The 16,651-nt window shown below is 41.4% G+C and overlaps 1 protein-coding gene across 1 annotated transcript in view; it reads left to right on the forward strand.

Annotated features, from left to right (window-relative positions):
• Positions 1 to 14,938: 14,938 nt before the first annotated feature.
• Positions 14,939 to 16,651, forward strand: part of DARS1 (aspartyl-tRNA synthetase 1) — a 43,312-nt gene continuing 41,599 nt past the window's right edge. Inside the window, exons 1-2 of the mRNA XM_064451041.1 lie at positions 14,939 to 15,100; positions 16,378 to 16,435. Of these exons, the coding sequence (XP_064307111.1) occupies positions 15,029 to 15,100; positions 16,378 to 16,435 (130 nt within the window). The 5' untranslated portion in view covers positions 14,939 to 15,028. The remainder of the gene's footprint in view (positions 15,101 to 16,377; positions 16,436 to 16,651) is intronic.

The following is a 16,651-nucleotide window of genomic DNA, read 5'->3' on the forward strand; positions in this document are numbered from 1 at the left end:
CATTCATACTACTAACTGGATTCCAATACATACCTAGGGGAAAACCAAAGAAGATTGAACAACTTAGTGGGAGCAGAGGTCCTGGCAGCATGCACCATAGAAATTGTTCACTGTAGAAAAATAATTCAAACTTATAATGGATGCATTTGTCTGTAGGGACTTACAGCTCTTCCAGAGCTCTTACAATGACCAATCACATTGACATATATTTTCTTTAACCTTTACATTTAAAAAAATAATCCTACCATCAATAGATTACGGTTTGAAAGAGATTCCCTTTACAGGCAATCCTTCTCAAAATTATTCATAATATGCTTTCCTGTGCTTCTGGTAACTGTCAAAAATTGGCTTCATATCAGATGGAATATTGGTCTGATTTAATACAGCATCTCCTGTTTGGATATTTAACTAATTCCAGTACTTTCTCCAGGGCTTGAGTTTTCACTAAGAAAGCATACTGCAATAGCCTCCAGTAAAGGCTGTTTCAGTGCTCATTTCCTGAACCTGATCTTCTGAGAGAATTAACCACTTCGTTTAGTCAGCTGCTAACTCTTAAAGTTGTCAAGATGTCCGTCTTCACAACTATTTACTTTGCAACTCTGACAATACAATTCAGTTGGAATCATTTGCAAGCTTGTTCCCTGAGAGCAAGGACTCCAAATTTCCAAAGTGTTAATAACTGAAATTACTGATAAATATTTCTGCATGTAAAAATGAATATGCCATGTCTATAAATGAGGGGAAAAAGAGACTTGGACAACCAACAAAAATTTCAGCTCCTTTGGAAACAGCAAGGATTCTTAGGACTCAGCTCATTAAATTTCCCTGGGAGATACGCAATTGAAATTCAGTGAGAGTTAAACACACAACTCCCTTAGGTTCTTTAAAATCCCAGATGAAGTGATATTTAACTAATTCCCACACTAATAGAAATTAGTCTTTTGGCACAACAATGCAATCTAATTGTTGGTCACTATAATAGGTTCAGTCCCCAGCACAGCGTTTAATGACGTCATTAGGGGAAGCTCACATGTCCTGTCCCGCTGGGCTAACAGCGGCCGAGCTTACTGGCCTGAAAGCCCAGTCACCCGGAGTGCGATAGGAGGGAAGTGGTTGCATTGGAGGATGCCTCTCATTACCAGCAGAAGGTTGTGTATGTGCATTCAGCTTTCCACGAGCACTTTTTGCTATTCAGAAGCCTGCGTATTCTACACATTAGAAGTAATATATTTTTTGGGTGTGGCCAACCTCACATGTTCTATAAAATCGGCGAAACTAGATCCCTCTCTGATATGTATGAAACAAAATTAGACATCTCTGGAGAGATTTACTCTTGAATAGCCCGACCTTTTCTCCCCTTTCCTAGTTTGTTTTCCCTCTTTCATTCTTAGTGCCTTCGCTTCGCTGCCAGAAATTTCTAAACTGGTGAGCTCACTCTCCCCCCTCCTCCCTTCTTTCTTCCTTTCTCTCCTTCCCTCTGCCCGTCGGTGGGTTTCAATGGGCTCCTGCAGTTACTCAGGCGGACAGCATTCCGTTGCCAAGCAACTCCGTGAAAAGAAGCACATGCTGCTGCTGCACAGACAGAGCGTGTCCGTCTGCTCCAGCGATGCTGTGGCCTAATTTCTACCTCTGTTGTGTTAGATACAAAAGGGAACATCTCCAGAGGAGAGGGTTAGGGAGTACTGAATTATCTGCACTTTTTTTTGTTGCTTGTTTTTCCCCCCCGCTCTCCTGATCGGGTGCATCCCCTTCCATCTCAGGGCCCCCAGAAGTCATGCATGTCTAATCTGCATGCATGCGTTTGGGACCATTCCCTGGGCTTTGTACAATACTGACAATTTTCTGTTAGCTTTTGGCTGAGTTAATAGCACTTAGGGAGATCTGTTAAGCTTTCCTGTAGCTCTCCCATAAGGGCAGTTTTGCATGTAAATTCTCAAGGCCATTCATCTTTTCCTACCTGACTCTTTATTGCCTGGGTGTTTGTTTTGCTTTTTCTTTAAAGGCCTCTTTAGGAATGCAAGCATAGCCTTTCTTATTTTCCCTCCTTTCACTGTGCTTTCCTGAGAACAAAGAAAGCAAACTAAGAAATTCCTTTGGTTTTTCCACAGCCTGAAGAAAGATCACTGCTTTATCCATGGATTAAGTTTTGGACTGCCTAATCTTCTCAAAAGGCAGGCACATACAGATTCAGATTTTGTGGTTTGAACTCAGCTCTGCAACCACAATCCTTCACTGTCTATTACAGACAGTATTATCATTAGGTAAAAACAGCAGTCAGAATAAGAAGCAAGTTTCCTTAGATTTATTGCTAGCTTTCTTAAATTTATTGTTAGCATGTTTTTAATAAAAAGGTTGCTTATGTCGGTTGCTTTTTGTCAGTTCTGGTACCAACTCAGCAGCTCGCTCAACCTGCAAGCAAACTGTGTTCAGCCTGACGGAGTCTAATATTGCTCTGGTGCTCTGGGTATTCCTACGATCCTCCTCTCACTTCTGGACCAAGCCTGACGTCCCAGTCCTAATCTACAAATCCCTAATTTGGTTAGTGTGCCTCTACTTTAAGGGCAGCCAAGGATCTTCATCCGCTGATCCCTAGAGTCAGCACTACACTACAAATTTCTGCCAGCATAGCTATGTCAACACAAACTGTGAAAAATGTATAACCTCCAGCTGACACTGCTGTACCAGTAAGTGCCTGGTTCGGCCTCATTTATGCCATCAGGGCAGCACATTTGTCAGCTTAGTTTATGCCTTCAGAAACGTGCTGTAATTAAACAGGCAAAAACCACAGTGGCATGGGGAAACATGGAAACCACAGATGCCCTGTAACAGATAAGACCAGGCCCAGTGTCTGTGGACACATTACAAGAAAGACTCAGCGAGACACAGAGATCCAATGCTGTGTAGAAGAAAGGTCCCAGCCCAAAATGTTCCATTTCTTCCGAATGGCAGAGTACCTATGAGATTGCAGCTACTTTTTGTTCCAGTGTACTTTATGTGTATAGAGCTGTGGATAAGATTCCGCCAATCTTTTTCTTATCTTTTGCTTATCTCCTGCACAAAGGATCAGAACTGTTCAACTGTGTGGTAGCCATAGTTCTGCAACGCTAAATGCAAATGGAGTGGTGAAGTCTCATTCTTTTGGAGCAAAAGGATATTTCAGTCCCTGAGAGTTTCATGTGCTAGGCAATCACCATGATTATTTACAAAATTTTTTGAGACCTTCTGGAAAGAAAGCTGCTATATACAGGCAGCACAATAGTACTGGCATGAGTCATACATACACAACTTTCAGTATTATACAACTTCCCAAACATGCTCTGTGTAAGATGAAATGTATGGCTTTTCTCCCTCAAAACCACAACTAAATATCACTAAAGAAACAACAAACTGTCTTAACATTACATTAAAAATCCACACTCGCTTCTGAAGTCAATCTAAAAGGGAAAATAAGGCCCCAGAACTGCTTACAGACATGACAAAGCTAACAAAAAAAAAAAAAAATCGGTGATCCCTTGACAAACAGGTAAAGAACTAGAGAATAACAACATGAGCCAATTTGCCATACAGCTCCCAATTTCTTACTCACTGTCCACAAGCAGTCTATGTGCTTCTCTATGTATTTTCAGATCTTGCATCAATTCAAGATGATACTAGTTTGGCCCACAGCCAGAAAGAGGCAAGTGAAATAATGTTCCAGTACTTGCACTGTGAACACACAGCTGGCTTCAAAGGGAAATGGACTAATCCTACTTCATTTCCCCTCTTCAGTATGTGTTTAAAGAGCTTTGGTGAGCTGAAGGAAATCGACCAGAATTCATTAGTTCCCTTCTGATTCAGCTCATTGCTGTTGGAAAGGGAAACAGGTCGCGATTGCAGGATCATACGCTATTTCCTTCTGAAGCACACGTTAAGCCAATTCTGCTCTCAGTTGTACACATACAGATCTTCACTAATGATGCATGTATTTAAATGCAATACCTCTCCAAGCTGGCTAAAACATATAAAGACTATGAAGGGAAGAAGAAATATTAAATAATAATTTTTAAAAAATATAATCTATTTGACTTCGTACCATTGAGAACTTTTGCCTGAGAGCATTCGTGAGAAACAAACGCAGAAAATCAAGACAGGAACTTCTAAAAAGAGACACAGGAGAAAAGAGAGGGGGAAAATCCCAACTCAGACTAGGAAAAGACAATGAAGGAAAAAATAAGAATAATTTAATAAATATATCATACACATTTTTTTATATTCAATGGACTATTACAGCACATTAAAACACTGATTGTAATAGCTAAAGCAAATCCCAGGGATCATTTTGATCTTGTTTGGAGGTGGTTTTGGAAATGGTGACATGAAGCTTAATCACTTGCTCTGGACAGAAAGTTTTTCTTCCCATTTGTAATCGGATCTCTCCACTTCTCCCTTCAGAGCTCATGTCATACTTTTATGAGCCTTCTCAAGGTTACTGGAAGCAGTAGGACTTCAAATGATTCCAGGCTATATCATGTTCAGTTTAAGGCCTGAGATGATAAACCAGAACCAACCCTCCTCCAAAGCAAACCTACAATTTAACACCTAAGCAGAAAGTGGCTTGTGACAAACAAAGCAGACAGAAGAATGCTACAGGGTTCATGGTGGGACCACAGCTTTGCTTGAATCAAATAAACACAACACGTAACAATCACTTTTTGTAACTGTAGTGAAGACAAAGAAGAATTATTGCTGTAATGAACTGTCTCTTAAGCTTCAACTATGATACTTAAATGGTCAACAGCCTTATGAATTTGGTTTCCCTATTAATTACAAATCCATGAGCTTGAAGCAGTATATTGCACAGAAAACATGTCCTGGATCTGGAATTAACCAAAAAGCCTTTAAAATAGCAACACTGTATCTGAGAAGAGATGGGTGATTCCAAAAACCTGAAGTTTTAGAAGGTTTTTATTACCTGAAGTTGTAGAGGTGTCTGAGGAGCTCTCTGTGACAATTTAAAAATTTGATTCCTTACCAGTTAGCTGCAGAAATATAGTACAGACACAATTTTTATCCTGCACAATAGCTTCTCACCACAGGAAAATGAAGGACAATTAGAGAGCAAGTATTGGCTCAGTGATTCTGTAGAGCACTGTACCACCTACAGAGCAAGTTAAAACGAGATCATTTTCCGTTGCTATTCTATGTCAACCTCAGTTTACAGCTTTAACTTTAATCACTAGACCATAATTTAAAATGTTATTCAACCTACTCTAGAAAAAGTTATATGACATTTATAACTTATAAAGGCTGAGAGCTTCATATAGAAGCACTGGGATAGACCCAGAAACAACACAGATAATATGTTCTCTTTGGACATTCAACATATTTTCTTACTCCAAAAACAAAGGTTGAATGCCCCATCCCTCTTTAGTTGTAGTGAATGGATATTGTACAGGAAGAAATCAGTCACCACTTGTAGATAACATCACAAACAAGCAAACAAATACACAAAACAAAGGCATTTCACAGCTCAAAGTCAAAACTAGTTCATTAGGCATTTTTCTCATTTTTGTTTAATGTACTCCAGTTTCAAAGTACAAGACAGCAGATGATACAAAGGCAATCTACCTCAATCAGCTCAGTGAGTATGACTACATTTTTTAATCCTTTCTTGTTTTGCTGCATTTATGCCTCCATAATTCTTGTTTGCTACACTGGTTACACAAAAGGTTTTGCTTTCATATTCCCTTTGCAAAATCTGCATTCTCTTTCTTCCTACCTGCTTAGTTTTGCTGTCTCTCATAAAGAAACATTTCCTTTTGTTCATGCTGTGCATACGTATGACTTAAACTTCACCTGACGTCACCACAGAATTTAAATTTCCCTCCAATTTGAGATAAATTATTCTGGATAAAACTATATTCTAAATGTATCCAAGACCTTAACAGAGATGAGAATTTTGTTTTTACTGTCAGAAACGTTTCAGCTTGCAAAACATATTCCAGTAAAACCCTCCCTTGGTTCCTAATGTAAAGAGCCAGAAGTTGCTTTTCCAAAAATAAAAATGAAGTGCAGAATGAGAAATGCAGTTCAATAACCTAACCTACCATGGAGATAGAGTTACTGTTTACAAATGGGAGTTAGTGCATGCAAGGAGAATTGGGCTCTTGAAGACATAACAGAAAAAGAAAACACCCTCTGATTTACATCAGCGGTGTCTCTCAGACTTCAAATGGGAGGCAGTGATATACTGAGGGGGAGAGATTAAATACTGTGGCAAGAGGTAGAACATAGTGACAGAGAAACACCTGCCCCTACTGCCATTCTTTAAGAGGTACCAAATGACCATATTTGTCTGCAAGCAAGATTTAATACACTGTGGAGACTGACACAGGCTGGCCATGGAGGAACGAAAGGGAAAGGGAAGTGATCAGGGAGGCAGGAAGTATCAAGTCCTCCAATTATGCACTGCACATAGTGCAAATGCTTGTGCAGACCACCCTGGACAACAAAGGCACTGTATGTTGTTTGAGCAACTCATCCTTCTACTTATGGACAATTAGAAAAAGGAGGGACAGGGATCGTGGCTGCCACATAACCTTACGGTGACCTTGGTAATAGGTACTCTGAAAATACATGATGGATACTTCAAATTACAGACACAGATATAATACCTGCATTCATCAACTGTACCTCCTAGTCCCAACACATTTTTTAGACATCACAGACTAAGAAGAGTTAGGTTTGAGATCTACAAACTTACTCTCACTAAGAGGTTTAACCTATGATTTGTCAATATTATCCCATCTCCTTGATTCTTCAAATAATAGAAAATACCACAAACCACTAGCAATTCAACATTCCCTCTAAACAGTACAGCCTCCTAAGCATGAAGTTCAGAATTTTGACATTATTACAAAACCCCATATATTTCTCAATTCATTGACAAATGTACCCGCTCTAGTAATTGTGCCCAAACCAAGAAAAAATGGGAGGGTTTCTTCTAGCAGAAAGCCCAGTAGCTAAAATCTAAGTGAAAAAAAGGATGTATTAAAATCTTCCTCTTCTGTTCAACCTTGGATTAAGCAGCTGCCTATTTACCAGGGGTTTAGGAAGACTACAAATAGAACCCAGCCTGTTATCATGCACTGAAAAGTGAGCTTTCTGTATGAGAATGCCCTCACTTGCTTCATTGTACCAGTTCAAAATATGTGATGTGCAGCTACTGAGAAATGTGGAGAAATCAACCCACTACAACTATTAGAAAATATTGTGTTTAACACTAACCGGTCCAGCTGGCTTCTTTGCTTTCTCAACAGCCTTTGTAGCTTCCTTGAGTTGTTTTCTAAGCTCTTCCTTTGGCTAGTCATGTTTACAGCACTATGAGAGGAAGAAACAAAGCAATTGTAAAGCTTGTTATGAACTAGTTCATGTGCTATTAAAGGTGTCCTTCCCACTTCAGTTCTATTTGTTCTTCTCCCTCTCCAAAGTGGGTCAAATCTTTCAATTTAAAATCTGAGCACTCTTCACGTCAGGTCTCTGAAAAAAGCATTCAAAGCTAAGTCCTAAGATGTCCTGACCTCCTGAAAAGCTTACAGCCGCACTCTAAGAAAGCAACAAAGGATCATTCCATAGCAGGTTGAAATCTACCAATGTATTAGAATACAGCACAACTCTAAGCAGCCTTCATACGCATATAGAAACTGTTAGTCACAGCAGGGCAGTAAGCATAGTGGTAGTCTCCAAATGCAGAAAACCCAAGATGCACATCTCCTCCGAATGATTCACACTATAGACAAACAGACCTTTGCAAACAGCTGTACCGTACAAGCTACTGTGCACTGGCTCTTTCTCAATTGTTCTTCACATTACACTTCAGTGGAAACCACTAACCCTTACCTATGCTGTCTGTTCATGAGAGCATTTCCCATTGTTTTTCAAGTAAGGTCAGCCAGGTTAGATTAAACAAGAGCTTTGCTACCTTGGATGACTTTGTCTGAAATGAACAGGTGTCCATTTATAGGAGCAGATCAGTGAGGGTGTGGTTTCACATTGAGCCTAATTTGGTGCAAAGGCAGGTTGACCAGAGGCCAGATATTCATTAGGGAAAATTTGCAGATCCTCAGATTCTTCATCCACATGATCTTCTCTAATTATTTTTTCTGTAGCTTGATCCTTCCAGTGATAAAACCTTGCACCCAGTTCTTGAACCTGATGGTCAACTTTGCTAACTCTTCCTCCTCAAGGAAGGCAGCTGAGGTTTTGGCTTTGTGCTAGTGTGTCTTAAATTGACAACCAAAAAAAAGGGCACCCCAGTCTTTCTTAGCTGAATAACTACAACAAAGGCAAAACCACTGCAAACCTATGTAACCAACACAGCAAATCAAAAGATATAAATTTTAAGTATATTTTACAAGGTGTAACTTCGTATCTTTCATATCCTATATTCCAGTTACATGGGTTCAAGTCTACAGATTATAGAATGTGGAATGTAACTACGAAAGTACGAAAAACTTAATGACAGACCTTGACAGTCACATAGTTAAATCACACAGAGCAGCCAAGCAAAATTAACAGGAACGTCCTCAACAATCCAAAAAAAAAAAAAAAAAAAAAGAGGTGATCTATCAAGGTCTAAGAAACAGAATCTTCAGAACAAAAAACCCAACAACCCAGCTGTCAGGTAATGTATTTAGTCGTTCTGAATGAAGGACAGTTAAAACAAAAACGTGTTATCATGTAGATTTGCATTTTCATTTGTAAAAAGGAGATGGGATATGCCAGGTTAATCACCCTATTTATCTGCTTCTCTGGTACTGGATGTGCACCATACACTTATTATTTTATGTCTTTAAAAAACAGCAAAATGTAGAGGGGAAACCTGTACAATAGTATAAAGAACTAAAGTAGTGGTTCTGATGTGCCCCCCACAATTTTGAGTGCCATAAAGTTTATAAAAGCCTACAAGTTTTGCTCAACAAACAAGAGGAGAGGGGAAGTACGGCAGTGAAAAGTAGCAGCAGTTTGCATAGTGTGCAAGTCATACTGGTGTCCCCAGAACGAACAGTACTAAGCTGTAGGTATGTATATCATTTAATCACACTAGTTGCTCAGAGTTGAAAGCTGGCATTATATTCTTCCCGCTCCCTCTAGAAGGAACCAACAAAACACGTTTCTAGAACTTAGGACTGCATCACATGAAAACTTCACAGGAAAAATGCCTATAAACTGAGCACAAATATAAGCAAAGAAAAAACCTCTCTAAATAAAATGTTAACAGTTAAAAGAAGTTTAGAAGAAAGAGTACAACCTTTATAACAGAATTTGCTGAATGTCTTTGTCAAAATCCCCTATCAAATAAAATTTGATTTTTCTTATGATGGTGAAGGCAAAGGCTGAAGTCATACCTCATTCAAACTGCACCACTCTAGTGAGATGGAATTACCTCAGTTTACAGAAGGAGAGGTTTGATCCTAACAGGGTTTGCCTGAAGCTCTCTGGCAGAGAAAAGCTTGAGCTATAATGACAGAGTGTGCAGAATGACCCATATTACCTTTTGGCTAAGTACTACTTTTAGCAAGCTTTAGTAGTTTATCATCACTATATGGTAATGATGACTTTTCTCAGACACAAAGAATTATGGTTTTTATCAATGGTTCATGCCAAATCCAAGTCCTTAAAAGAAATCAGCCCAAAGCAGGTGCACAGAGCTGTCAGACCTTGAAATTTGTTTTGAAACCAACCACCTGTTAGTGTAATTGTGTAGCTGTTTTTCCTGGCTTATGGGATTTCAGTTCAGCTGTTGTTCTCATGCTAACGCTTATTTCCTCCAGGAATCAGTCTGTCCATTTACACTAACCTACAAATTTCTATGTGACTATCTTCACAGTCTGATTCAATGTATACATGCAGAATGTCTGGTGTAGCTCCGTTAATCAATACCAGACTTTGTTTACAAAATAGCTCGTGATTGCTGTAGGAAAATGTCTGAAAAATAGTATTTAACATCCTCTGTGTCACATTTAATCATTTAGATGACTCGCCTCTGTTTCTTGTTTGTTTCAGGCAGCAACAAAGAACATTTACTCTTAATGGATGACCTCAAAGATCAGATTTACTGTCGGTGCCTGACTCACATTCTATTGATAACAGAGCACTGTTCCCGCTGCTGAAATTAAGTCTGAGTCAGGATTCCCATTTAAACCTCTTTCTGAAGGTTTGTAACTTCACCAGAAGTTAACTCTGGATTGTGGTTAGCAAAGATACTCTTGGTTCACAGGACCATTTACTCGAAAAAATCTGAAAGAAAAAATCTGCCTACGTGTGAGCTAAAGTCTAAAAATTCTCATCAGGACAATGGCTTAAGATGCTTTTTGTAAACGAGAAATGGCATGTAAGAAACAGCAATGTTTAAGAGGCCAGTCAGAACTGCAGTTCCTTTATTCTCCAGATTGCCGTTTTCAGCACCCTTTGGACATAAGCCACCCCAGAAAAAGAACTGGACACTTGGGTGAGAACAATAGTTGAGCTGTTTATGAAATGTCCTCCTGCCACAGTCAGTCCCAATCATCCCGCAGGCCCACACTGCCCTCCAGGGAGGGCCATCAACAAAGTTGAGATGTTTCCCTCAGTTTACCTCTGACAGGATATAATTCCTTGGGAGTAAACACATAAAGTGAGTAAGAAAAATATAGCTGACATAAACATGAAAATATTCATAAGATATTTCATGACATAAAACCACTAAAAGATAAATTATAAAGATTAAATATTCCATGTTCTTATTCATGCAGAGATAACTGCTATCCAAATGCCTTTTTCAAGCATCATATAAAGGAAACAATAAACAATTTATGGGTAATAGTTCATAAATATAGGCAGTGCTGTATGTCCAATGCGCACCGATATTTCATTGTGTAAGGCATGATTACTAGGTTTATGCATGAGATGAAATGTGAGTTGTTTGCAGCTATTTAAAATCATTTTGGGACACAATAAACTGTTGACAAGATATATCCTATTTAAATGTATTACCCATCCCTGACTGTAGAGCATGTTGTCTTGTGTTTATCAGAAGGAATGCTTTTAAAATACATTGAGAAACTCAATTGTTATCATTGTCTTAACTTAAAAAGACAACACCTTTGTATAGAGTTCTGTTAAAAGAAATCCTGCTGCTTATCATAAGCACGTACTTCCCCAAAGTTCCTGTTTTTTTAGAAGTTTTATTAATTGCAAATGTTGTTTACTAGAGGAAAACCGTGATTGAAGCTCTAAAACAAAGAGAATAGTTGTAACTTTAATCCTTTCAATAAGCCTTTGTTTCCCATTGACTAAAAACTTCCTAAAGGAAGTAGAGCTGCGAAAATCCAGGAAGGAATTAGATTTGCCAAATTCTGTTCCTACTTGGATTTAGATGCAAAGGCTTTGTTACTCATTGTACAAATGTCTGAGTAAAAAAAGAATGATCACTGACAAAATTGCATTTTGCCAAGGTTGGAAATTATTAATAGAAGAGGTTTGCCTATCACAGAATGCACACTATGAACCTACATAACTTAAAAAATAATACATTAATTTTTTAGCTGCTGCTGCATTTTTTTCAATGGTGTTTTTTTTTTTTCTCTTTTTGTTATCTAAGGGGAACTTGGATACCAGCCTGACAATCATACAAGAACCTTGATCAGTAAAGAAATATGGAAAGGAAAAATCAAATGCAACCTCTTACTTAAATTAAGCATGCTTTGCAGCACCCAAAATCAGATAAATCTTCAAAATCCCTTTCCATGACAACGAGTAATTGCATACTGGAAAGTGTGCTATTGTGGCAATAAAGCTGAATTCCCCAAAGACCTTTCAGAGACACCACCAATTTGTTTTGTATTTTTTTCTACATGTTCCTTTTACCTCTGCACCACTTCATGCTCTCCAGGTTTTAACTAGCTGAACATGTAGAGACTAGGCAAATATATTCTCACTTATTCCATAGGCTAGAGGACCTTTTAATTTCTTATCCTAAAATAACTTAAAGGCAATTCCTATCTCCATCCCACCAACACAGTGTATATTTTAACTGCTCATTTCTTGATCAATAGTACGCTGGAAGATTAAAGAATATTTGAGCCGCCATCTCTGTAAAGTGCTACATAAGGATAGATTATGGAAGGTGCTGACTACTTTCAGCTTCCCGTGGTTTCAGTGGAAGTGTTGGTTAGCAAATTGTGGCACCCAGCTCGTAAGTAAAATCGGCACTGGATTTTAACAAAAGTATGTCAAAGGTTTGGCCAAGCTGGACCGCTGAGTTGGAAACGCTACACTGTGAGTTCCAGTAGCCAACAGCAGGCAACAAAAGGCTGTAGTCACCATCATACCCAGCCTCTGCGTACTGCTAGCTCAAACTATCCGGCGGAGAGGCTGACTGGGCGTTACCTTCAGCCTAAGCAGAAGCAAATGCCCCTGGATTCCTAATGAGACATATTTATGACTCTGCTATGGAAACGCCCATACAACATTTGTAACATGAGTACACATATGACTAAATTTGGGAATAGCTTCAGTTTAGGAGATTGCGGGTGCTAATGCCAGAGTTTCAAGGATAAATATGGATATCATTATTCACAGTGACTTAAAACTTGCTTGAAGATTTTCCTGCACGTTAATAAAGAGATGTGGAGTACATCCCCAAAATCACTAAAAAGTGTTTTGATTAGATCAAATTATAACAGGAGAGGAGAGGAGAGGAGAGGAGAGGAGAGGAGAGGAGAGGAGAGGAGAGGAGAGGAGAGGAGAGGAGAGGAGAGAAAAAACAAATTTCTGTGTTCCACTTTTGATCACAACAGTTGACAACCCCCTCCCTCCCTTTAAGATGGAAAAGCCAGTCTTAATTTAAACGACGAACTGTTGACCAGGCCTCAGCTTGGCTGTGCAATTCACTATATGCCTGAGGGATAAATTATTTAGCATTAGCACATGGTATGTCATGTCTTGTTACTTAAGTGGAATATGGCTTCCATCCAGCCGTACCCCCGGGGCCCCCCGATTGGCTGCGGGTGATGTCATTTCCATTTGGTAATCCTCGGGAAAGGCCCAGGGGACAGCGCTGGCCACCCCGCAGGTCCCCCGGCCCCTCCGCCTCCCACCCGGGCCCAGCACCGGCTTTGCTCCTACTTATCACTCTAAGGTGCACGGCAGGTACTGCCCCAATTACATGATTTTCAATAACAGTGCAATGAAACAGAAGGTGCAGCAGATGAGCTGTATCATCTGCACATAGTGTTTTGTTTTCTTCATGGAAGATTTGTAACAGATTTAGTGAGATGGATATAGGAAAATACATTTTTGCTGCAGACCCAAATTAAATTGAGATTTTTGAGGGGTTTAACCAAATATAAAATAATTATAGTCAGTAATTCTTCGTAAAATGAATTTGTTTTTCTATTTTGCTAAGACAAAGGGATTCTGGACAAATGACCTGAGAGCATGAACTCTGGAAAATGCTTCTTCTGAAAGTTTGGCAATGGAATAATAAGCTACAGTGCCCTTTAAAAGGCCATGTTTTGTTTTCAGTTTACACCCATATTATAAGGGTTTTTCCTTCAGAACCACCTTCAGGTTATTTGCCCCAGAGGAAATACTCATTATGCTATCCACTATTGGAAGTCTCCCAGCATAAAAATAAGGGTTACAGGGTCGGTTTGTTTTGACTGAATTTTGCAGCAAAGTCAGTGAAATGCTGAGAATTACAGAGCACTTTGTTGTACAGATGGTACTGTTGACTCCATGGTGAGGCACAAGATTTGCATCTGTCTGTTAGTTAAGGTTCAGCAGTGGTTCTGCTCAGCCTTGTGTTCTAAGTGACAGATAACAGAAAGGACACAACTGACACGTTATAAGAAAACCACATGTTCTGCTACTGTTATATTAGTGTTTAAGTACACTACACAATACCCTACTATCAGAACTTCGTTTCTTGTGGTGAGGGGGTATGAAAACCGACTGTGATTTGCCTTCTCTGTTACTGCATCTTAATTCTCTGAAACACTGCTTTGCATGAGAAGAGAAGATTTTGTGAAAGCATGCGGTCTTATAGTGAAGTGCATAATTCTCTGAGACAGAAGCAGAAGGGGAACTTTGCAAGGGGATTCCCATGAGAAGAGATGCTGAGCCAATGCAGTACGAAGTGCTGCAAATAAACAACTGTAGGACAGGAAATGAAAAACTCTAATCGATACCGCAAGAGGGATTAGTTAGTCAAATGTGAAATTCAAAACTGCAGTTTAAATCAGAACCGCTATCTCCTTCTTCATGTCCTGCACAAAATACAGCCACAGGATTCAACAGCTGCTTGCAACTTTGATTTCTGTCCTATGAAAGTTGGCACCTGCAGCAAGCCCAGCCTCAATATCGTAGCATTGATTTAAGCACCCAGCTGGAGGGAAACACCTGGATTCGCACTGATGTTAATTCTTCCCGAATTACCAGACCTACTTTGGGTTTTAGCTAACTGATGATAAACAGCAGGGTTAGCAGGGGGTACAGGCGACTAAACTGCTATTAGGGTTAGCGCTGCTAAGTCAAGTTTGTCAGTGAGATAGACCAAAAGCGCACTTTGGTTTGGCTGCCGAGCTGGGCCGAGCCACCTCACAGCCCAACGCGCCAGCTCACGCCGTAACACGCCAGACTGCCACGCAGGACAAGCCAGGCCCAAACCCCCCCGCTGCCCAGCCTCAGGGCCGCGGCCCAGCCCGGCACACCTCGGCACGGCGGCTTTCGCCCCAGCGCCGGGGCAGGGCCGGCGGCTCTGAAGCCCGCTCAGGCCGGCGGCCGCTCGCTGACCAGGACCGCCTCCTGAGGCGGGCAGGGGCCGACGTGCAGTGCCCGCGCCTGTGGCGGGAAGGAAGGCGGCCCCGCCCGCAGCCCTCAGGCAGCTCGCGCCCCGCGCGGCCCCGCCCCTCAGCTCTCGCGAGAGGCGGGCGGGCGGAAGCGGCGTGTGGCGCCGGGTCGGGCCGCGGCGTGCGGGGTCGTGAGGGGCCGCGGCGGCAGCAGCAGGATGCCGAGCCCCGCCGGTTGTGGCCAGGGCCAAGACCGCCGCCCGGAGAGCGAAGAGTCGTCGGCGGCCGACGTGGGTCTCCGCAGGGAGGGGGCGGGCGCGGCCTGTCCCGAGGGGGGGAAGGGGCAGGGTCCGGCCTGGCGAGGGGTCGGAGCCGCCCGAGGGGGCGGCGCTGTGGGGGCTGGTGGCAGCGGCCCCGCCGGGTGGGGAGGCCGGGCCCGGGAGCGGGGGGGTTGGCTGGGCCCGAGGGCAGAGCTGCTTTTTGCTTTTGTCCTGCCTGCCTCCCCCCTTGGCCGGACCCGGACACTTGGTGCCTCAGTGAAGAGCTCCGGTGGTCACACAGCGTCCCTGAGGCCCACTGGAGTCCGGTCTCCGAGTGTGTGGGTGGAGAAGGCCGTGCTTCAGCCGTCAGAAACGGCACAGCCCTGCCTTGCCCCTGCGCCCTTTCCCCGCTGCAGGCCCGTGGTGCAGCGTGCAGAAACGCCTGGGCTGCTGCTCCATAGCAGGCTGCTTCCGCAGGCGCTCCGGTGGCTCCTGCTGGCCTGGCAGGTGTTTCTGTCTCTTACTGGAAAATCACAGATCGGTGCTGAAAAATTGTAGGCTAGTATTTCTTCAAGAAAGAAAAAAAGATGTATTAATAACGAGTATGAGTTAATTTTGTTATAAAATCAATTTTGCTTGCTGTTGAAAAGTCAAAAATGCATCAACAGTAAGGAATACCCAGTATAAGTGGCTTCTGTAAAATTATATATGGGCCACGATTCATCAAAAGCAAAGGGAGACATCCCCACCCCCCACCAAGTAGAGTATTTAGAGTGAACTTAGGTTCATATATTGAATGCAATAAAATAAGCAAACTAAGGCTTTTTTAAATTTGGAAATGAGTGGGCTTAGTTGGGAAACTCGAATTGTGATCTCTCTGATGAAAAGGCCCCATCCCCCTGTGTCCTACCTAGCAGATTTTGGTAGTAGTCAGTCAAGCTTGCTTTGGCTGTCATAATGATGTGACCTGTTGGATTTCCTAGTGTGCCTGGATATTGGAAGGAAATACTTAGCCATGCATCTACTGTAGGGCTCATATCTTTCCAGGAGTAGGCTCTTTGCAGAGGTATTCATACTAACAACTGTGTAGCAAATAATGATCCTAATGTCTGTCTGCTGTTAGATTTATTTTTGTTACAGGGCACAATTATCTTCTCTCAGTTACGTATCTCTAAGTGTCTGAAACACAATTTCTGGACTTCAATACTACAGTTAGATGTTTTTCATTGCCTCAGTTAAATCTGTAGTGATTTTGTTCATCTTCTTGTGTATGCTTCTTTGATGTATGTTTCTCACCTCCATTTTAGGATTATGCTAAGGAAAGATATGGAGTGTCATCAATGATACAATCCCAAGAGAAATCAGGTCAGTTAAAAAATGGAAAAGGTTTTTTGAAAAGATGGGATAAAAATAAGTTATATACTACATACCTACAGTACTTGTTTGAGAAATCATTTACCAAACTTTCATTCAAGTCCTGCTGCCATGCTTTCCCTTGATTTGAATACATTTAGCACTTGTGAGGCTGCATTTGAGGTGCTGTGTCCAGGTTTCGGCTCTCCAGTGCAAGGAGGACGCTAA

The sequence above is a fragment of the Phalacrocorax carbo genome, chromosome 5 (assembly GCF_963921805.1).
Source record: "Phalacrocorax carbo chromosome 5, bPhaCar2.1, whole genome shotgun sequence".
Taxonomy (NCBI): Eukaryota; Metazoa; Chordata; class Aves; order Suliformes; family Phalacrocoracidae; genus Phalacrocorax; species Phalacrocorax carbo.